General features: G+C 59.5%; 1 protein-coding gene across 5 annotated transcripts; it reads right to left on the reverse strand.

Moving 5' to 3' along the window:
* Positions 1-1,402: 1,402 nt before the first annotated feature.
* Positions 1,403-10,056, reverse strand: Ecel1 (endothelin converting enzyme like 1). Of its 5 annotated transcripts, none has more exons than XM_040268014.2 (19): positions 9,758-10,056; positions 8,813-8,920; positions 7,682-8,570; positions 7,002-7,070; positions 6,787-6,897; positions 6,617-6,709; positions 6,322-6,446; positions 5,455-5,677; positions 4,897-4,995; positions 4,594-4,668; positions 4,338-4,441; positions 3,990-4,048; positions 3,862-3,913; positions 3,245-3,312; positions 2,982-3,106; positions 2,607-2,672; positions 2,170-2,265; positions 1,945-2,021; positions 1,403-1,827 (listed from the first exon to the last, which is right to left on the reverse strand). In XM_040268014.2, exons 3-19 carry the CDS (start codon positions 8,465-8,467, stop codon positions 1,728-1,730), a joined length of 2,328 nt encoding a protein of 775 aa, XP_040123948.2. In that variant the 5' UTR covers positions 8,468-8,570; positions 8,813-8,920; positions 9,758-10,056; the 3' UTR covers positions 1,403-1,727. The 5 variants fall into 5 exon arrangements, with proteins under 5 accessions (XP_040123948.2, XP_040123947.2, XP_040123949.2 ...); XM_040268013.2 differs by lacking the exon at positions 9,758-10,056 and adding an exon at positions 9,510-9,664; XM_040268015.2 differs by lacking the exon at positions 9,758-10,056 and adding an exon at positions 9,510-9,664 and having other exon boundaries at positions 8,757-8,920.
* Positions 10,057-22,483: the final 12,427 nt, after the last annotated feature.

Genomic DNA, 22,483 nt, shown 5'->3' on the forward strand with positions numbered 1-22,483 from the left:
CCTCAGAAATCCCAGGGTCCCAGAGCTGCAGACTGCCACACCCCCACCTTCACTGATGTCCCGCCTCAGCCATCTTTCCAGTTAGCTTCAAAGCCTTCCTGAGTCGGCACAGAGGTGCATGCCTAGGCTGGGGCCCCCTGAGGACCCTGAATCAGGCTCCCATGGATGAACCATATGTGACAGGTGGGGAGGGGTAGGGCTGGGGACCAGGCAGCATGCAGTCCTGGGGAGGGGGAGGGAGTGCTCATTGGGATCCATCATTACAGGTGGCTGTGAGCCAGCCTCTCCTCTCGGAGGCTGTTATTGTTCCTGGGCTCAGAGGAGGTGAGTCCCTTGCCAAGGTCACCCAGCAGCAACCCCTGGGCTCAAAGCCCAATCACAAAGCTGTGGGTGGCAAAAGCAGGTCTGGTGCAGAGGCCCAGCCAGCCTCTGAGAACACTGCTGAGGCAGGAGCAGCAAGTCCCTGGGCACAGGGACACACAGGCATACAGGTGGACGCCTGGAAGCTTAAGCACAGTTAAACCATCATGGCTCCTTTATTTCTCTGCTCCTAAACGTTCCCTGGATGACTGCTTTCCGTCACCCCAGCGAGGGGCACTCTGAGAACGCCTGGGCATAGGTGAGCCTACCATGGTCACCAAGCATGGTGACAGGAACTGAGCTGGCAGGAGGTCACCACTGTAGTGTAAGACATGGGAACAGGGTCTCTGAAGTAGGCAAAAAGGGACCTGGGAGGAAGCGCAAGTGTCACTGGCCCCATTCCTGCAGACCCTGAGAATCCCAGACTGATCAGTACCAGTGTCCTCGCCCACAGCTGTGCCCTCCAGGATGGGCAGTACAGGCAGGCAGCCATGTCCAGCCCAGCAGCGCCTCCTATTTCCCTTGCCCTTGCCACTTGTGGAGCCCCACTGCCAGCCCCCACCACTCCTCCCCTTCTCACCCAGTGACCCTGGCTCTAGGCTGCAGAAGCCCAGATGTGTGGCCCAGCCTCACCTCCCCTAGGGCCCATGACCCCCTCCCGAGGGGAAGCTGGGGCTGTGACATGGGGTCCATGACCCCCTCCCGAGGGGAAGCTGGTGCTGTCCTGCTAGGATACTGCAGTAGCAGCCTCTGCTTTCCACTCTCCCTGTGTCACCCTGACCATGGGTGGGCAAGCCACAGGCAGGCCAGGAACTGCCTCAGAACAGGCAGGAGGCACCAGGCAGGGTGTGAGGGAGGAGGCCTGGCTAGGGAGGAATCAGTGCTTGGTGCAGGACAAAGTGAACAGGGAAGTAGGACAGAGGTAGCCACACCAGGGCCACCAGAAGGGACCTCTGGGGTCCTGGCTGTGCTATAGGACTGAATCTCCTCCCAAGGGACGGCTGCAGACTCACTTGCTCTGGGGGCTTTGATGAGGCCACAGTGAGAGTTTAGCAGCTTTATTGACCAGACTCATCAGCAAGAATACAGTGGAGGTGGGGCCTGTACACTCCGACCTGGCCAGGGTTCCGCTCCCTAGAGCCAAGCCTGGGGACCTCAGTGTCCCCTGCCAGAGCTCACCCCACACCTGCTCCAATCCTCTCCTGAAGAGAGGGACTGCAGGCCCAGGCGTCTGGTCCTGGAGGAGCTGGAAAGGTGAGGGAGCCAGGAGCAAGGCCACACGGGCCACAAGCCTGTACCGGCAGCTGGCAGGAGACAATTCGTGCAGGGCAGAGGGGGCGTGCAGGCAGGTGGGCGGGCGGCCAGGCTCACCACACAGAGCACTTATGAGCAGGGTTCATGGGCGAGTCCTTGGGACAGTGGAAGGCCCGGCCGAACTCTTCGAACTGGGACACACTGCCCAGCACCCTGGTGTTGGGGGAAACCCAGCCATTGAGGATCCCAGTGGCCACTCTACCCCAGCTGCTGGCATTCATTTCTTCCCTTCCTGCCCGCTGCCCCAACCAGGCAGGCAGGTGGGCATACCTGTAGTGCTCGGGTGCGTGTTTGTCAGTCAGCACCTGCAGGTAGATGGACTGAGACCGTCGCTTGATGCACCAGTTCTGGGCCACAGAGAGAGCAGATGGGGGTAGGGAATTGAAGCTGGGCATCTACTGCCCACCCCCATGCCAGGCCTGGGTAAGGCAGGGCTGGGGCAGAGTCTGGATGTGGGTCCCACCCCAGCCACAGGCCAGTGCTGCCCCTGCCCACCTGGGCAAAGGCGATGAAGAAGAGCTGGTCATGCGTGTACTTGAGTCGGTGCAGCGGGTGCTCTGGGCCATGCTCCCGCACCCACTTCTGGTAGGCCTGGGGGTGCAGAGTGTGGGGCTGCTATTCCCACCCTCCCTGGGCACAGTTCTCCACCCCCACCCCCTCGGCTCCTCCCTGCGTTGCCAGCTCCTACTCACCCCAGCTCTGCATGCCACCCACCATGCTCTGTGGTCAGCTTCAGGGCAAGCTGACCAGAGCCACTTCCTCAGGTAGCCCTCTTTGATCTCCCAGTAAAGGCCTGACTCATGACCCCTTCACCCCAGCCCAGGCCAGAGCTCAGCAAAGCAGGCCAGGAGGGTGGCCATGTCTCTGGTCTGAGGTCCTCATCAATTTCTACCATCTACCAGCAGGGATGAAGGGCAGGCAGGGTGGCTCACATAGTAGGCCAGCTTGAGGCCACCCATGTCTGCGATGTTCTCGCCAAGTGTGTGCTTCCCATTCACCTGCCGGAGTAGAAAAGGCAAGGCTGCATGGAGCTGCTGGCCTCTCAGGCCTGTCTATTCTGGGCCCTGGCCCCTAACCCCAGCCCACCTTCTCCTTCCCTTTCCCAGAGACTTTGAAAAAAGCGTTCCTCCTGCCCCACTCCCTCATGTGCCGTGGGGGTGTGAACTCCCAGCTGCCTGTGTGCTTGTGCAGAGGAACCCTGAGGGTGTACAGGGGTCCGGCACAGGTCTGGACTTGTGCACTTGAGTGAGTTTGTTCCCAGTCCATGCCCAGCAGGGCTGGAGGGCACGAGGGGCAGGGGGCCTCACCCGCTGGTTGTAGACAGTGAAGTTGTCATAGAGGCGAACAATGCACTCTGCCTTGCGCAGGAAGCTGCTGTAGGAGGCCTCAGTCCACCAATGCAGCAAGTTCCCTGAGCGGTCGTACTGACCCCCTGTGGACAGTGGCAGGGCAGCAGAGACTGACTCTTACCCCAGAGCCCCTCCTTCATCCACCCGTTAACCCATCACCGCACCCCCACTGCCTGTCCTTCCTCTCCCCGGCCACCATCCCAAGCTCCATCAGGCCTTACCCCAGTCATCGTAGCCATGGGTCAGCTCATGCCCAATGATGGTGCCAATGCCCCCGTAGTTCAGAGACCTGGGCCACAGCAGCAGGGTCAGGCCCCAGCTTTCATCTGCCTTTTAAGAGCCTAAACTGCTATATGGACCCCTGGAGATCCCTGGACAGCTTGGGAGGTGGCCAGGGAAACTAGAGAGGCATTTGCAAGGTCCTGGGCCCTAAGTCTCCTCGGGAGCCATGAAAGGGTTCAAACCTGTCCAGCTGCCTTTTAGGAAGTAACTACTAGCAAAGCTAGAGGGGGCTACAGAGAGCTGGAGGGGTACAAGAGGGAAACTAAGGCACCCTTACCACCCATACGGAGGCTCCTTATCACTAGGGTCCCTCCACTTTTTAAACACCTGAAAAAGCCTAAAACAGGTAAGGGGGCACCCAGGAGTTGAAAAACAAACAAACAAATAAACAAACCCTGATCTTCTAAATGAAGACGATAGGGAACCAGGGTCCGCAGTTGTCATGACCCATCCCAGTTCTGTAGCAGTCAAGAACCCAACCCCCATGCTGCAGAAAGGACTAGGACTACCAGGGACCCCACCCCTCAGCCACATCCAGGGGAGCTTCCCTACTCACTGTGGGAAGTCAGGGTCATACAGTGTGGGCTGCAGGATGCCTGCCGGAAACACTAAGGGGAGGCAGTGGTCAGTGGGAGACACACCCACATTCAGATCCCGCCCCCTGGTGGAGACATACCCCCTTACCCATCTGGTTCTTGTTGGGTAGGTAGTAGGCATTGAGTGCCTGTGGGGGCAGCAGCCATCTGTGGAAGGAGGCTACAGTCAGCTGGGGCGTGGGGGGGTGGCAAAACCCCTACTCCCCTTCACATCCTGGCCTCCTTCTTGAAGGCCGTCTGAAGGGCCCCGCCACCGCTAACTTCTGACTGTGAATCTCTGGGCCCTCTCCGGGCAGGGCCACCACCCTGTTGGCCCTACACCATGCACCTGGCATGGATCTGATATGGTTTGCTCCACCAGCCCTGGCCTTGGGAAGGAGCCTGCTGTCCCACCCCATCCCTGCCCAGAACCCCCTGCTTGGGTCCAGGCACCCACGTGGACTTGTCCACCTCCTGTCGAATCTTCTTGACAGAGAGCTGGATGCTGAAGCGGATGCTGTTCAAGATGTTCTTGAAGTAGGTCTTCTCATGTACCTCAAACTGCAAGGGGAGCAGTACTCAGGGCCAGGCCACCAGCTGAGGAGTAATGAGGCTTTCTCTGTGTCTGCTGGTGAGCTTCCCAGGTGTCTGGGCAAAGGGCCTGGGGAAGCATGCCCAGTGAGTCTGGGCAGGGCAGGGGGAGTGGGACCCACCTCATACTCCTTATCCACAGCCTCTGGTTTGAGCAGGAAGTCTGGGTAGCCAACCATCACCATCATGTACTGGAGCTGCAAGTGACAGGACAGGTGAGGAAGGACCAGGGCCCCAGGAGACAGCCCCTCACTGCCATGGGAGGAGGCTCTAGGCCAGCCCAGGTCCGGGGATCAAGGTCAGGTTGATTGTTCAAAGGTATTTTTGTTTCTTTTGGTATCTCTTGTTATTCCCCAGCATCTGGCACCCTTAGGCACCAGAAAATGTTTGTGGAACCAACAATTGTGACTCAGGTCCCACCTTACCTTGGCCCGAGCAGCAGCCTTGGTCTGGGCATCCATCCAGTCCAGCTCCTCCAGGCGCTGGCCCAAGATGTACTTGATGTCTTCCACCAGTTGCTGCACCTGTGGGTTTCAATGATGCAGCCATGAGGCTTTAGATCTGGCCCCAGCATCTGGCACCCAGGGTGTCCCTATGATTCAGTGCCACTTCCTAAGCCCAGGGTGCAATATTGAGCACCAAGGAAAGACCTTGGAGGTGGGGATCCACACCTTGCACTCTGACAATAAGCTACCAGCTCAGAATGGGGAACCTGCCCCAGAAAAATTCCATACATTCTTAACGCCAAGCCTCCTGAGCATGACGGAGAAAGGTGGGCAGAAGCATGGCAGAGGAGGTCACCTGTGGCTGAGAGAGCATGTTGAGACCTTGGGGGAAGGACCCTTGGTGAGCAGCAGTCTGGAATGCTCAGGGCTGAGCCCTAAGCTGAGGCTGGGCCCCAGCTACAGGGAGATGTGTAGGGCTTCCCATCCCCCACACCCAGCAGCATCTGGACACCCACCCCAAACCCAGGGCAGCCTGACCTTGGCTTTGCTGGCAGCTGAGAAGTGCTCATGTACAAAGAGGGCACCCAGCGCCATGCCAAAGTGGCGGTTGGCCTGGCCTAGGCAGACGCGGGCCAGCTCCTGGGGCTTGTCACTGCCCTCCATCTCTCTGGCCAGCTCATGCAGGGCCTCACGGAACGGTGGGGACAGGTGCTCACTTAGGACCACGACCACACGCCACACCAGATAGTTGTGCAGAATCCTGGGGGGAGGTGGACAGGGGGGTGTCCAGACGCACAGGATGGGGGCCACCCCAGGGAACCACCTGTCCCACAAGTTACCCCACACGGGGGCTGGACCTGGTCCCCACACTGCCCTCAGAGAAGGGCTGTCAGGTCAGTCCTGGTAAGCAGGGCCTCAGCCTGAAGTATCCTGAGCCCCAGTCTCACAGCAGGACCTGCTACTGACCAGCCCTGACCCTGAGGGGTCACAGCCAGCACCCTTTCCTGACTTGCTATGGGGTGGACAGGGGACACTCAGGGCTCTCTGTCTGCCTCAGGGCTGGCCTTGATCAGCCCCTGCTCCTCCCCAAGGAGGGCAGAGGCCAGGAAGCTGGCCCTGGGCCAGCAGAACTGCGGCCACACCCTCCCTCAGAGAAGCCACCCTGTCAGCCAGCCCCTGCATCCCCAGTGAGGACTGCAGCTCAGCAGGCCACAGCCTGCCCAGCTCCACAGGCAGGGGGAGCTCCAGCACCAGAACCCAGGACTCCTGCTCCAGGCTCCCCACCGCCTCCCCACAGTGGCTCCTGCACACAGGCGCAGGTGCAGGTGGATCCAGGGTCGGGGAAGCAGGCAGGGGGGAGGCTGGGGGACATGGGGTGCAGGCGTGGGGGATGTGCAGCCCCACCTGTGTGGCGTGGAGTGGATGAGCTGGGACACCTGCTGCATGTAGTCTGTGGCCAGCAGCACCACCTCCTCGTCCTCTGAGAAGTCCTCCTGGAAGATCTGGTCCAGCAGCCACTTCCACCGCAGCTGGGGGCACAGGGTGGGGACCACAGAGGACAGGAGGGGGGGGCAGGTTCAAAGAGAGGCAACAGGAAGACCAGGGAGTCTAGGTCCACAGAAGCCCTGTCTATCCCTAGGGAGAGTGACCGCAGAGTCCCAGGATCAACCCCTGCTGACTAGGTCCGGGCCACACTCACATGCGGCGTTATCTTCTGTAGCTGCCCCAGTGTCACCTTGTTGTACATATTGCTCACGTCTCGCCGGAGGTCATCATACTCTGACACAGTGATCTGGGGTGGAGACCAGAGTTGACCCAGCCCTGCCATGCCCTCTGCCCAGCCCCTGGCAGCCCCCCAATGCTGCTCACATTGGCCAGCCGCTGCTCCAGCTGCAGGATCTCCTGGGCCTTCTGCTCCACAGCATCTGCCCCCAACAGGCTGAGCAAACGCTCCATGAACACCCTGTACGCAGCCAGGATCTGCACCAGGACAGGGGCCTCCTCAAGCTGGGGACAGGCCTAGCCCAGGCCATCCCTCCTGGGACCCCAGCCTTCCCTGCAGCCCCATCCCAATGCCCAGGCACCTTCTCACTCTCCTCATCTTGGGCTAGGTACAGAGTCCTCTCTGGCAGTGTGAGACCATCCTGGTCAATCTGGAGAAGGAGACAGGACCCCCTGGTCAGAGGTCAACATGCCACATTTCCCAAACAGACTGAATTTACACCCAAGGCTTTGAGAGGGATTGCCAGACAGGCATCATTGCAAGCCCCAGGGGCACAAAGACTGGAATTCCTCCCTCCAGCACAAAGGCGGTCCAAGCCCTATCTCAGCCAGGGGGCGCCAGGGGCAACCCACCTCTCAATCCTCCCTTGTCTCTCGGCCTCGGCTTTGCCCACCTAAGAGGCCATTCGCAGGGCCCCTCAATAGGAGTTGGGGCCCCGGGAACTTCCTGGCCAGTCCCAGCCAGCCCAGTACTGACAGCCTAGCCCAAGGTCCCCCCTCCCTCAGCTGTCCCCGCCTTCCAGAAGGCCTGAAATCGCGATTCCCGCGGCTCCGCTAAACACCGCAATTACTCAGGGAAATTATTCCCGCCCTCCTCCCGTGCTCTGCCCGCTCGCCCAGCTCCTTGCTGCCACTACGTTCCCGGGCGGCACTGGCCTCCAGGCGACCGGGTAGCTCGTGCCGCACGCGGCTTCCCGGGTCGCGGGCAGCCTGAGCGGCCCCCCGGGTCGCGGGCAGCCTGAGCGCCCGGGGACTCACTCACGCGGATGACGTAGCGCGAGGAGTTCCTGTCGTCCAGGCTGACGGTGAGCGAGAAGAGTGCCGCGGCACTGTACACGCCCTGCGCCTTGTACAGCAGCCGGTTGAGGTCCCAGCGGGCCGCGGGCCCCGGGCGCTCGGCCGCACCGCCCAAGTCCCAGCCCCCGCAGTCCTCGATGACCTCGAGCATGGGCCGCGGCCCGAGCCTCTCGATCTCACGCATGTCCAGGCACGAGCGGAAGAAGGCGCGCACCTTGCGCTGCGCTGCGCCGCCGGGGCCCCCAGAGGGCCGCGCCAGCAGACGCCGCAGCCGCTCCTCGTTTTGCTCGCCGATGGCCGCGATAGTGCCATAGGTGAGCTTGTCGTCGGGGATGGCGTGTCGCCGCAGCCATCCGCCACACGCGAACGAGTAGAAGTCCTGGCACGGGTCGATGCTGGCGTCCAGGTTGGCGGCCAGGAATCGGGCAGCGCGCGCAAAGGCCTTGCGCTCGGGGCAGCCCTCGGGACACGCTCCGCCGCTCGCTGCTCCCGGGCCCAAGTACTTGAGCGCCAGCATGGCAGCCAGGATGGCGCAGAGACCCGCAGCGAACACCAGCCCCGACAGTAGGCACACCTCGCGCCGGTTCCAGCGCGGCAGCCCTGTGCGGGCCCCGGATGCTCCACGCCCGGAGCCCAACGGGAAACCCGGGGGCAGTGATGCTCCGCGCCCGCCTCCAGCGCCGCACCGACTCACATACTTGACCTCCTGGAACTCGTCATAGTGCGCGGTCATCGAATATGGGGCCTCCATGATGCCGAGCCGGTCGCGACGCACGCCTTGGACGCGTCTGGGGGTTACACCATGAGCCGAGCTGACGGCCTCCTGGCGGGCGTCCTCATGGCTCCGGCCTCAACTGCGGGAAGGGCAAAGACAGCTTAGAGAGGCGCTGCAGCCGCGGAGCCCACGTCTATGGCTAGGCAGGGCGGAGGCCTTTGTCTGTGGGCCGAAGGTCACCCGGGTTCCCCAACCGCGGCCTAAATCTGGCCTCTCTCCATCACCCCGGAAAGGAGGGAAGAGGAAGGCTCAGTGTGCCCACCACCTCTCGAACGCAGAGTGGAGTCTTAACCGGTCTCCCCTCCTCCTGCACACACATGCCTGCTGCAGGTTCGGGAAACTCCTGAAAGAAAGCAGGAGGGCACGGGGCCTGGCACGTAGTAGGCCTTCATTGACAGGCGGTTTCTCTTCGCCTTTCTTGTCCAAGACCTGCTCCAGCCGAGGCCAGGTGGGGGAGGGGAAAGAGCAGAGGCTGTAGAAGGAGGTGCGGCACTGGGCGACTGTGCAGACCACGTATCTGCCTTCAGCTCTTCGCACTGCCCTGCGAAGCTCAAAAGCCACTAAAGAACCTAACTTTGTCCTCGAGGAAGCCCTCTATATCTTTTCTAGTAGTCTCTGGCTCCTTCTACTCAGTGGCCCAAATGCCAAGCGGCAGCACCCTCAGCCAGAGTCGTAGACATCCCCCAACCCGTCGGTCTAGACGGAGAACCCAAGACTGGTTCAGCCTCTGCCTCCGTCCTCGCCCGGACTACTCTCGGCTTCAACAGGTTCTCCCCAGAACCCAAACTTGGGGGAAGTTTCACCCCCCGCGCTAGCGAGCAAGCACTGCGCGTCCGGAGCCCTGGGCTGGGAGTCTTCTGCGCGGCGCGGAGCTGAGCCCTGGAGTCGCAGCTGCAGCCGCAGCTGGAGTCAGAGCCGGGAGCACGCAGACAAAGCCAGAGGATCGGCGCCGCGGCCACGGTGGCTGAATGTGGCTGCAATCGTGGTCCTAGGGGCAGCAGACTCGAGCGCCACTTACCAGGCAGGTGCGCGCCCTGGTCTGGCTTGGACAGAGCGGATCGAGCCGGAGCCCGGGCCTGAGCCGGAGCTGAGCAGGGCGGGCATCCGCTCTTTCCGTGAGCCCGCCGCCTCCTCTGCCTCCGCGCGGAGGCCGCCGCGCCGCGCCGCGCCGCCCGCCGGCCCCGAGGGAGGGGGCGCGCCGGCGGCTCCACCCTCCACCGCCCGCCCCCCGCGCCCCCTCCTTCTTCCTGCTTCCCTCCTGGCTACCTGTCAGCTCCGCAGCAAAGCGGAGGTGGGGACATTGGCCGCGGAAAAAGGCTCCTGAGGGTCGTGCACCAGCTTCGGGGACTCCGGGTCCAGCTCTGTCACGGGAGGAATCAGCGCAGCTACTGCTCCTTATACAGAGGTCCCCTTCTGATGTGGCACTTCCACTCATAGCCTCCTTTCCAGCCCGCTGGAAAGAGGCTGGAGACCGGGAGGCGCATGGGCCGTCCCAGCCAAGCCCAAAGAGCTGGAGCTGAGCCCAGGGAAGACTCCTCACAAGGACTGTGGGGAGGTGCGGATGGAGAGTCGGTGTCTGCCCACACAGTGGCCGGTGTGGAACCGGCCTTCAACATCAGGGCTTCCTTGTCCTCCTTTTAACCTCTGCCTAGAGTCAGCCCACCTCTGGGGTTCTGGTTAGCCACTCCCTTCACCCTACCCCAGTGGTTACAAGAAGAATCTGAGCCTGGGACTCTGTGCCTCCCCAACCTTGGCTGGCCCTGGAACCACCGCCCAGGAAGTACCTGGCCCCGAGTAGTGAGGAAAAGTCTAGAGAAGAATGAGAGAGGCTTCTCCACTGCAGGGCGAGAGGGAACCTGCCCCCTCTGCCCAACAGCCCCAGGCCTCATACAGGCCTAGGCTTCAAGACCCTGTTATGTGGACAGGCAGTGCAGGCAGGACTCTGAATTTACCCACCTCCCATCCACTTGAACTTGCTTTTTTAATGTAGGATCTTCCTCCTCCCCAAAAGCAGAGTCCACTTCTGCCTGCCTCACACTGTACTCAAAGGGCCAGGCCCACAGGGGGCACCGAGAACTTGGGACTTCTTGAATGAATTATTCTGTTTCAGGAGTCTGCTGCCTCTGCCCACCCTAAGCACCATTGCTCCACCCAGGGCCTCTAGCAAAGGACCCCACAAAGCATCAGCACTCCCAGGTCTTAAGGCTCCACTCTACAGGAGCAGCCTGAGCAATGTTGGAGACAGCCATGGAGCCCTACCTGATGAAAACAATGATAAGGGGGGACTACAAGGACCAGGCCACTATCCTGTCACCCTCCCCTGGGGGTGGTCATCAGCCAGCTACTGGGCCCCTTGCCCAAAGTGGCCACCTCTGCCCTTCTACCTATCCTCTGTGTGTCTTTCCATCTCTAAGGACCCACAGGGGTCCTCAGCTGTCCCAGGGTCCTCCTCTGACCCATACATTCTCAGGTCCAATCAATTCCACCGAGGAGAGATGGAATTACGCACAACGTGGTGATTCCACAAGGGGGAGGGGAGGGCAGGGCGGTGGCAGAGTGCCTCTTTGTGCTTTTAATCTGCATTTTCCCCTCAACGTTCTGTCTCCAGGAGGATAATTTTCCAGCCTTTTCAGACCCTGATTGGTATCATTTCTCCAGCAATGACAGCTTTTATTTTCCCCGAAATGAATGCTGTGAAATTTCCAAGAAATATAAAAATGGATATTGTCTCAGGAAGCCGACTGTCCTCCGACAGCAAGGCATGCAGGCAAGCATGTTTCTCCAGGGACTCTCCTGCTTCAGCCACAGGAGACTGGGGGCCTCAGTCCCCCTCTCTTCCCTCCCAGGTCAGCAACTAGACCCCTTCAGGCCAAGCTGCTCCCACACTCGGCTGCCATTGATCCATTCATCTGCCTCCAGACTGCCAGCCAGGAGACCTGCCGCTCTGGTCAGCATCTCATTTCCCATGCCCAGCCGCATGGGCTCCCCTGCCAGCCCATCCCTGAGCACAGCAACAGGCCCTCTGACCACTTGGCCCAGGCTGTCCCTATGCAGCCTGCCCTCAGGAGGGACCTGAGACCCTTTGCTTCACTCTCCTGCCCCTTCTCAGAAATGGAAGGTGGGACAGTCCAGAAGAGGCAGACGCCAGGCTCTGACCTCCAGCTCCTGCAGCTCTCTTTGAGGCTTCTAGGGCTCCTCCCTAAATGCCAAGGTGACCCCATGACTGATGAGCAAGTGCCCAGCTAGTCCAGCCAAGCCTGGGAGGCAGCTGGATGTGCAGCCTTTGGGGGAGGGACGGGCGGCAGCAAGAGCCACCTTGAAGAGAGAAGATCTGGGGGGCAGGGGAAGCGGGAGGGGACAAGAGCCAACCCTCAGCCTTCTCCCTGACCAAAGGCAGATCCCTGCCCCTCTGCTGGGGCTCTGGGGCAGGAGTGCCCAGCAGTCCTGACCCCTGGCACTCTTTGGGGACAGCAGTGTTCCCACTAAGGACTCATATCTACTGAGCATTCATGAAGTGAGGCGCCATGTGCCTTGCTCTGGCCAGCCCAGGACAGGCCAGCCGCTCTTGGCCTGCTACGGTCGCTCCGCTTCGGCTCTGTTCTGGTTCCATCATCTCTGGGTGGAACAGCAGCCCCCCACATCAGGTCGCAGCGGGCGTCCGCTCTGGAATAAGCCTCAGCCTCCCTCCTGCCCCACAGCTCTGTGGTGTCTTCTGGACCAGCTTCCTGCCCTCCGCCCGGCCTCCCTGGGCTCATCCATCTATTATTCACAGCACAAAATGGATTTTTAATTTGAGAAATGAAATGACTCTCCCAAGTGGCCAGTGTGGCAAGGAGGGGTGGAGGAAGGCTGGAGCCGCAGGACGGTCACGTGGTTCTGACTCAGGCTCTCCCTGGCAAGGTATGTGTGCGCAGCGGGTGCTAGGGGGGCCCCACATGCCCATGTGCCTGTCCACGGGCCCTCCTGCCATGAGCAGTTGGGGCAAGGAGTGCCCATCAGTCCTACTTGAGACCCCAGTGGAGTCTCCTGGGGGAGGGGGGCCAGGCCCTGCTCTCCACTTGATTTCAGAGCCCTAGGCCTCCAGGGCTACCCTTTACTCCTGGCCTGATCCAGCACCTCCCCAGACTTCCAGGCCCTCACTGCCTGGCCTCCCAGAGATTATCCCATCTGTCATTCACAGCACAGAATGGATTTTTAAAAATATTTTGATTTTATTTACTGATTTATTTATTTTTGAGACAGGTCTTGCTATGTTGCCTAGACTGGCCTTGAACTCCTAGACACAAGTGATCCTCCTGCCTCAGCCTCCCAAGCTGCTGGGATTACAGGCATGTGCCACGGTGCCTAGCTGCAAAATGGATTTTTAATTTGAGAAATGAAATTATTCTCCCAAGTGACTGAGGTGACAGAGAGGGACAGAGGAAAACTGGAGTTTTCTCCACCCTCTGCAGAGCCCCACCTGAGCTCTCTGCTATGCCCTAACCCCTTACTCTGCTCCTCCCGTCTGGATGGCCTCCCTACTGGCCCCTAGCTGTCAGAAGCCCCCCTCATCCCTCCTGACTGAGCTATCCACTCACCTTAACGTGGCCAGTGTCTCTCCTCAGACCTTTTCTGACCTTTCAGTCTGTGTCTCCCCACCCGCTGCCTCCCTCTTCCCTCTGTAACTCTGATCTGTTTTCATTTATCAAAACAGAGCTGGCTCTTCTGCACCTCAGGGCCTTAGCATTTGCTGTTCCAGCTACCCAGAACACCCTTCCTTCATCACCTCTTCTTTTGGCCAATTGCCTGCCATCCATCTTTCTGGGTCACTTAGGAATGGCCTCTCCCATCTGGTCAGGTGCTGCCTCCACGGGCTGGGACTTTGCTTTCACTGGACTATGCAAAGTTTTCCCTGAGCCCTCTCCTGTTCCTCCTTCATCTGGAGCTCCCAGTCCCTCTGAGAGCCCAGCATGGAGGACACATCTGGTGAACTCCGATGACCACTATGATCAGCCCATGGAGAGCCCCGGGTGGGGAACCTTCTAGAGCACCAGTGCATACCACCCCCTACACACCCCAGCTCTCTTTTGCCCTGTGACCCTGTGGCCCACAGAGGGGCTACCTGTCCCCGCCCCACGTCCTCCCTTCTGCTCTCCACCATGCACCCTGTGCTTTCCCTGGCCACCGCCCAACCTCTACAGCAGGTTTTATTTTATACAAGGAATATCTAAACGCATTCTTGTTTCAAAGGATTTGTGCCATACACATTTGTATGTGTACAGACAAACTCCCAGGCCCTCTTTACCTGCCCCTAGGGCTCCCGACTAGGGTGAGCTCTGTGACCGCTTGACATCTCTTTATTTCATTTACTTTTAGTGAGGAGGGCACTGTGGGACGCGTGGTAGTGTCCCCCTCCAGCCTTTGTTCAGGACCCTCCCCCTGGGGTCCTCATCCTCAGCCTGTGTCCCTCTTTAGGTCAGCCCAGGATCCCCTGACAGGCTCCACTGTGCAGTTCCCCAGCTGCGGGCAGTGAGGGGGACCCCTTGTGCTGGGGCCCAGGCTGAGCTTCTCAGTGACCCCACAGGGGGGGCCCTGCTATTGGCCTCAGTTTCCAAGGGAGGAAACAAGCCCATCCACTCAGCTATAAGTATGGAAGCTGAGATTTGCACCCCTATCTGCTGCGGTCAGAGTCTCAGGGACACGGAGCTCAAGGGTGATCAGATCTCCTCAGGAGAAGGCAGGACACTCAGAGTCCCAAGCCCAGGCAGCTCAGAGCCAGGGCCCAGCCATGACCTCAGACCCAGGAACCTTTGGGGGTGCTAAGTCTGGGAATGGGTCAGTTTGCCATTGCTCTATCTTTCCTGCTTAGCAAAGCCTTGGCACGAGGCGGGAATCAGGGGTGGGGCCAGGCTGATAGAGCCAAGGTGGGGTGGTGACAGGGGACATGAAGGACGAGGCGGTGGTGAGGTGAGGGCCTGTGGTCCTCTAGCTCTGATGACTGGGCTCCTTGGGCTCACCATCTGATGGAGACACAGGCAGCTCAGCTCCTGTGCAAGATGGAAAGAAGGCAGTGGGGGCTGGGAGACGGGGGGCGTGGAACTCAAAGCCCAGCACTCCTTCCCGTCTGGGCCACCATGGCCCACTGCTTGTGCCTGGGGGGAGGTGTGGGCATGGGACAGGCAATGGGAGTTGATTCTTCCTTGGCTTGTGGGGTCTCTGGGCCTGAGGTCCCCTCCCCCAGCACTCCATCATCATTTCAAGTGATTGGAACTGAAGGGGATCGTTAGCTAATTAAAGCTGAGCCACTAATTGTCCCTTGTAGGAGAGAGAGCAGGGCTGCAGAGCGGAGACAGAGGGGCTCAGAGGGGCTCAGGGAACTGGGCACAGGATGGCCCTGGGTGTGGCCTCCTTCCAGGCTATGTGTGCATGCACACACACACTTTTGGGGAGCACTGTTGCTGCAGATTGTGTAAAGCAGCACTGGTGAGGGACAAGAGCATGGATTGGAAGGGCCTGCAGCACCTCTGTACCACCTCTGCCCACAGTGTCCGCCCCGGGGGCCTGGACCCGGAAGGTGCTTAGCAAGGGGCTCCCATAGACATGCTCTGGGTGTGGCTAGTAGGTCACATTCAAGGACAGGAGGCAGGATGCCACAACTCCAGGCTGGCCCCTGAGCAGGGGGAATGGCTGCCAAGCTCTGCCCTCCTTTCCCCTCCGATAGCCCTGGCAGGGGCTCTGGCCTCACAGAGGTGCCAGCATCCAGGTGCACATCTGCACGCTTGAGAATGCCAGGTAGACCTGGGGCTGCTGGTAGCCTGGCCCCAAGCTCCCCTCCTGGCACAGTGTCCCAGAGCCTCTGTCACAACTGCCACGGAGGGTTTTCATTTTCTATTGCTGCATAACAAACCACAAACTCAGCACCTCCCTCAACGCAGATTCATTGTCTCGCGGTCTCTGGAGGTCACCTGTCCAGGCTCGGCCTGGCTAGATTCTCTGCTCAGAGTTTTACTGGGCTGAAATCAAGGTGTTGGCAGGGGCTGGGGCTCGGGGTCCTCATTGGTTGTGGCAGAATTCTGTTCCTTGAATTTGTAGAATCAGGTGTTTGCTTTTGCTGACTGTTAACAAGCGCTGGAATTGCAGGCATGTGCCACCATCCCCCGACTCCAGGTCTGTGCCTGAGTGAATAATGGGGAGAAGTGCATGTGTCCACCAACGGCCAAGAATCTTGGGGGCATCTTAGGATCCTGCCTACCAAAGGCTATGGGTCAAAGAGCAAAGCCATTGCTAAGTGTACTAGTCCTGACCTCCAGGCCAGGCCCTGGGCTCTAAAGTGCTAAATTATCTCATTCAGTCCTCACAATAATCCTAGGAGTGGATGCTACTATTTCTTCCATTTTTCAGAGGATACAACTGAGGCCCTGAGAGGCTAAGAGACTTATGCAAAGCTACATAGGCAAGTGGTCAAACTGAAACACTAGAGCAACACACGGGGATCATCTAGCTTTTGCTGTGTGTTCTTTGGAAAGTCATGCAACCACTCTGGGCCTCAGGATGCTGAGGTCTGTTTCCCTGGAGGCCAGACTCTGGGCCCATGTTGCAAGGGACCAGTGAGCTGACTCTCCTCCTATAGCCATCTGGCATGTGGGGGTCCCTCGCATCTGTGCCATCTGATAAGGTGGGGTAGGAGTAGTCTCTAATGTCAGCTGTCCAGTGACAGCCAGTCTAACATCAGCAACTCAACGTCCCCAGCATTGAGGCCAGCAGGCTTCATAGACACAGGAACCCCAAATTTAATGGCCAGAAAATTGCTGCTCATCCCTGGCTGGGTCCCTCAACAACCGAATGGGGGCTTGCAGACCTTGGCCCAGGTGGGCGTGTGTCTATGAGGTAGACCTCTCCCATGGCCAGGGCTGGCTGTCCCCACTCTGCAGGACAGCTCAGAGGTGGCAGTGGCCACCTGCTACCCTCCCCAGGAGAAAGGCTGTCAGTCAGCCTCTCACAGCCAGCCTCCCCCTCTCGCCCCCACCCCCGCCCCCGCCCCACGCTTGAGCTGCCTCCCTCAGTAATGGGGCTTAATCATAACATGCATTAGCCAGGGCCTGCTGCCTGCAATTACCGCTTCAATCAGCCACCCACTACCGGCCGCCCCCAGCCTCAGGCTACCTACGGGGACACCCCCACCCCGCCCCCAGCCCCCTCCCAAATGCAGCACCAGGGCTCTGCAGATGGACAGAGACTTGACCCTGGCAGCAGGAGCCTGGGGTGGGAGTGGACAGTGGACAGAGAGCTACAGCTCAGGGTCACAGGCAATTATTTTAAAAGCCTGTAGAGGGAAAATGCGCTGGCTGCCCAGTGCGGAGGCTCATCCTGTGGGTCACACCGCCCCAGGTTGCTGACAGACTTGCACACCACAGTGTTCACACGGGCTGGGCATGCCCACTGCCATGGCCTGGACCGGGCACCCGCAATGGATGCGCAGCCCTGTGGTGCCCACATGAACCCCAAGGAGAGGAATACTGATACTCCCCGAGGTATGGGCACCTGGAGACCCTCATCCTTCAGGGAGCTTTCGTGTACAGCCCTTGCCCCACTCTGTCCCCATCCCCAGCATAGACCACCCTCCTAGGGTCCGGGACAGGGGACTAAACTGAACTGGAGGACTCCTCTGACATCCAGCTTCAGCTCCAGGGTGGGGACCAGAGAGCAGGCAGAAGGCGGGCCTGGAGGGGGGAGTGGAGGAGGGGGCCGCTGTTGTGCTGTGATTCTCTCTAATTGCTGTTTTGCTGAGAGGTAATTAAAATCCCTTTTTATTTCACACGTCAGAGCCCTCGCCAGCCTGTGGAGAGGGCGCAGGGGGAGGTCAGGAGGGGAGGCAATGGAGGGCAGGGCGCCGGGCATGTGAGGGGTCAGAGGGGGAGCACCGAACTCAGCCCACCTGCAGGGAGCCCCTGATCTGGCCCTGGGCCCAGCCCATGAGCATCCTGAGTGGGGACCTGGCCAAGGGCTGTGCAGCCTTCGCAGCCAACAAAGGCCATGATAATGAAGTCAGCAACATCTCCTGGGCCTCCTAGTTGCAGGTGTTTCGCTGACTGCCCAATTTGCAAACAAAACAAAACAAAAAACTACTCCCAGGTAGATACTATTATTATCCCAGACGTCAGGACCGTAATAAAGCTGAGATTCAGAGAGATTCAGAAACAGAACCTCCTGACTTGTCAGCAGTGAGACTGGACTCAAACTCTTCCAACACCAAACTCAGAAGCCCTGCTGCTCTGCCTAGCCAGCGCACAGACCTGTCCCCTCCTGCAGAGAAGCCCAGAGTTCCACAGCACTAGCCCTCCCCCACCCGGAGCCCATGGGAAGGGGAGGAGTGGTTATGGCCTTGAACCCCTGCATAGATCTGCATCAGGTACCAGTCCACAATTGCCTCTCTAGACCCCATGCTCACCTGCTGGCAGGCTCTGGGCAGCAGAGCAGGACTCACGCTGGCCATAGTCAGACTGAGGCCCAAACTAACCCCTGCTCAGGCACAGGCCAGAAGAGAGGGCCTCCTCCTTCTCCTGGGCGGCTGGAACTAGGGGTTAACCATAGCTGGGCTTCACCAGGAGGGCAGGCCCAGATCTGCTGGGCAGTACCTCAGCTGCTTGCCCCTGCCACATCTCTGCCTTGTTCTTGCCCTTCATTTAGGCCTGAGTGACAGCATCCCATCCCTGCCATCATCCTGTTCTAGATGACTGTTAGTGCCATCGTCACATCACCTCATCTATCACCATCGTCTTTGCCACATTCACCATCATCATCACCACCATCATCACCGCCATGATCATCAGCAGCATGGTAACGGTCCTGTCATGGCCACCATCATCATCATTGTCCCTTTCACCAGCCTCACCAGGGTCAGGGTCCTAAGGGCTCCCACTGTACCTGGTGCTGTCTTATTCAGTCCCAACATTCAGAAGGTTGGTGCCCTCATTACCTGCCCAGCTCACTGGTGGGCAAACCAAAGCTTACCACCAAGAGGCTTATTCAGAGTTACAGAGCCAGCCAGTGAGAGGCCGGAGTTGAACCTAAACCGCCTGATCCCAAACCCAAAGTCATAGGCACTACACCACACCCCCTGTCAGCCCAAGGACTGCGGAGTCGTCGGCCACAGGGAAAAGGAGAAAGCAAGTGGGGAGAGGGCCACTGCACTCCTCAGGAAGCAGCAGCGATGAAGGCATGCCCTCCTCGCAGCCAGCCACCCTGTCACCTGCTGGTGCTTGACAGTCTGCCCCCGCCTCCCCTCTGGCTGGATTTTGCCAGAGCTGCAGAAGGGGAATGGTCCAAAGAGCCATTATGCCTTGAGAAGCTGAACTCTGGTTTTGTCTCCATCCCAGCTGAAGCCAGACTGCCCTGTCCTTCAGTGTCTTCTCATTGGGGGGGCCATAGCTGGATGTGGGGGAAGCCTTCACTTCTCGAGGATGGTAGCCAGGTTGAGGAGGAGTCTTTTCTCGGTTGGGACTGTTGTAAAAACACAATAGCTGGGGCCATGTATTCCTTCCAGTTCCGGAGGCTGGAAGCTAAGTCCAGGGAGCCAGCCTGGCCAGGTTCTGACCGGGGCCCTCTTCCTGATTTGCAGATGGCTGTCTTCTTCTGTGTCCTCACATGACAGAAAACAGAGAGGAAGCAAACTCTTTAATGTCTCTTCTTCTAAGGGTAAGAATCCCACCACAAGGAGTCCCTTCCCATAACCTAATCACTTCAGAAGGCCTCATGGATAGTACCATCATGGCAGGGAAGAGGGTTTCAACCTGTGATTTTGGGGGACACTATTATGCAATTTATAATAGACAGGTCAGAGGGCGTATGGCAGCCCAGCTACGCTCTTGGTAATGTCTCAAGACACAGGATAGATTATGGCCAAGAGAGAAGGCTATTTCCCCAGCCTGCAGGCTTCACTCTCTTCCGCCCCCCCCCCCCCCCCCCCCCCCCCCCCCCGCCCCAGGCCCAGCTCAGGCCATTGACCTTGATGTTTTGGAAACTTAGGAGGATTCAAGAGGGCAGCCATATTCTCAGGGACTGGCCTGGTTCCTACCACCCTGCCTGACTTCTTATGGGGGAACTGGAGTGGGAGATTAGCAAGTGTTTCCCTCTTAAAGACAAGGATGAGGGTCTGTCCACATGGTTGTAGAAGCTCAGTGGATGGTACAGCGGTGAGTGTATTCAGGAAGGGAGGGAGGCAGGGATTGCTGAGCAGCCCCAGGATGAAGGCTGAGCCACCTCCGCTCCCCTCTCTAGTCCAGGCACCTACTAGCTCCTCCTCACACCTATCATTGCTCCCTGAGAATGAGCAACTGAGCAGGCGGATCCCAGCGAGATGAACTCCCCAGGCCAGCTGCCCCTGCGCAGTGAGAGCTCCCAGGGGCAGGGCCAGAGGCAGGGCCAGAGCAGAGCACACTGGAAACAAGCTTGCTGGGTGTTTGGGGATAAGCGGGATCTGGGAAGAGGTCCCAAGGAGGCCAGTGGAATTTCAGGCCAGGGAGCAGTCCTCAAGGCCACGCCCACTGAGCAAACTTGCTGGAGCCCTTCGGATTATTTCTGAGCCTCAGTGTCCTCCTCGGTAACACAAAATCATAACAGGGCCAGCCTCTCAGGGCATTGTGGGGCTCACAGGAGGTGACACAGTGAAAGCTCCCAGGGACTCATCTAGCATACAGCCGGGGTCACAGAGAGAGAGAGAGAGAGAGAGAGAGAGAGAGAGAGAGAGAGAGAGAGCGAGCAAGCCGGGAGCTCAGCTCCCCCAGGGAGTCCTGGAGACCCCTCCCTGCCCAGGCGTCGGTGGCAGCCACACTCACTGCTCTCTCCTCCCGTCAATGTTCCCCGCCAGCTAATGGACCAATTTTTTAGCATTACGGAGATTTGGCCAATTTGGCGGCCCTGACAAAAAGGCGCACAGAGTGAGCAGTTGCCTGGGGGAGGGGTGGGGTGCGGAAGCCACCAAAGCCACCGTGGGAAAGCTTGAGGAGGATGGGAAGGAACCGCAGGCACCCGCCCTCTCTGCCAGCTCCCCCGCCCCTGGAGTCCAGGCGAGGGGGTGGAGCCATTGGGGAGATTACAGAGATAATTAGCCCCACTTAGGGCACCTCCTGTGCTAAGCACTTTGCATATATTTTCTCTTTTAATCCTTCAATAACCCTATGAGGCCGCTTCTATTATTTGCTCCATCCTTCCTGGTGTGGAAACTTGGGCACATGAGGCCCAGAGCTTGTTCAAGGTCACAGAGCCACAAAGTGATGGAGTTGAAATGTGAGCCGAGGCAAAGTCAGGCGTGTAACAATTACTGGGCTCAGTTTTTAGCTAAAGACTAAAAATTAGGCTGAGACACCCACTCCCCCCACACACACACCTATTCAAGTCTCCAAGAACCCCACCCTCCCTGGGCAGGGAGGGTAGTGAGCAGCTTCTGAGGACTCCAAGAAAAGAGATGAGATCCCTATCAACCACACCAGGGTCTTCATTTCCCTCCCCTCCTGAAGAGGATACCCTTACACCTAGAGGATCCCCAAAGTCTGCAAGGAGAGAGCCCCCGCCACCACAATTACCGGAAACTGGCAGGGGTTCCAGCCCCAAGCAGGGCTCCCCACTCCTGCCCAGGCTGTGGGTGGGTCCCCAGCCAGCTGTGGCTTCCCAGTGGCAAGTTGTGCTCTCCATCCTGGGTCCTTCCAAGAGCAAGGAGGCAGATCTGCCTGGAAGAAAGGTGGAGGCAGCAGGGGGAGGGGAGGCGCTGCGGGGGGCGGGGGGAGGGGGCTGCCGGCCGTGCATTAAGCGATCAGAGAGCACAATATTTCATTGCGGCAATCGCAGCCAAGACATCAGCTACTTGGGGAGAGCAGCCTTAAAAGCCTTTTGATTTTATTTCTTCCACTTCATTTTTTTCCCCCTTCCTTTGCTGGTGTCCTTGACAAGGCTTCCCTTCCCCCTCTCCTGCCCCCTTTCCCAGCCCTGGCTCTAACTGCTCTAACGCTCTTTGGAAACCCGGCTGAGGAGCGGCTGAGCTTTTTTGAGCACCTCTAAGGCTGAGTGGGCCCAAGGGGGTCTGGTCTGGCCAGAGCCAAGGCGTGTGTATGTGCGTATATGCGTGTGCAGGTGTGGCTGTGTCCCTGTGTGCATATGTGCCTGAGCACCACTATGTGTATGTCAGAAGTGTGCTCCTGCTGTGTGCACGGGTAGGCCCCTGTGCGCACACGTGTGAACACGCCTGGGTGCCTAGGTACACGTGTGAACCTCACCGTGCACACGCCCACAGAAGGCACTACCAAAGTAGAAGACCGGGGACCGGCGCGGGGGAGGGAGGAGAGCAAATCCTGGGAATCCGAGAAGGAGAAGGACAGAGCAGGGCGGGGAGGAGACGAGAGGGAGGTCGCGTCCACCGGAGTCCGCCCAAGTGGAGCAAACCACCAACTCGGTGGCGACCCCCGAGGCCCAGAGACCCAGGTGTGCGCAGGAAACAGGCTGCTGGGGCTGGCCCGGTCGCAGCAGAACAGCTGGCCACGCGCCGCTGGCGTCAGCAGCGGGGCCGTGACGTCACCGCTCCGCCCCCGCCGCTCTCGGGTCCCCGCCCGCGAGGTGCTCCATCTCCGCCTAATGGCAGGCGACGGGGAATTGCACATCTGTCTTGTCGGGAATTAGTTAATTGAATCAGGCGGCCCGCACTGCCGCAGCGACCTCGCGCTGGCTCAAGGGAGGGGGCTGGGCCGGGCGGGGCGGAGCACCCCCGAGGGCGCAGGGGCGGGACGCACCTAGACTGCGGCTGGAGGCGCGGCCTCCCCGAATGTGGGTCAGCGTCCCGCGCAGCCTTCCCTCCCCCCGCACGGTGCGCACCTGGGGCCTGGCACCGCCGTGTGGAGCTGGGCGGCTGGCCGGGGTCAGACCCCTGCACACACGGGCTGGGGAGACGCTTCCGCGCCTACCCGGGCCCAAGTCCGGGCGCTCCAGCCGCTCACCCCCTGCCCTTCTCTGCCCCTTCCCCTGGTG

The sequence above is a fragment of the Ictidomys tridecemlineatus genome, chromosome 7, assembly GCF_052094955.1.
Source record: "Ictidomys tridecemlineatus isolate mIctTri1 chromosome 7, mIctTri1.hap1, whole genome shotgun sequence".
NCBI lineage: Eukaryota > Metazoa > Chordata > Mammalia > Rodentia > Sciuridae > Ictidomys > Ictidomys tridecemlineatus.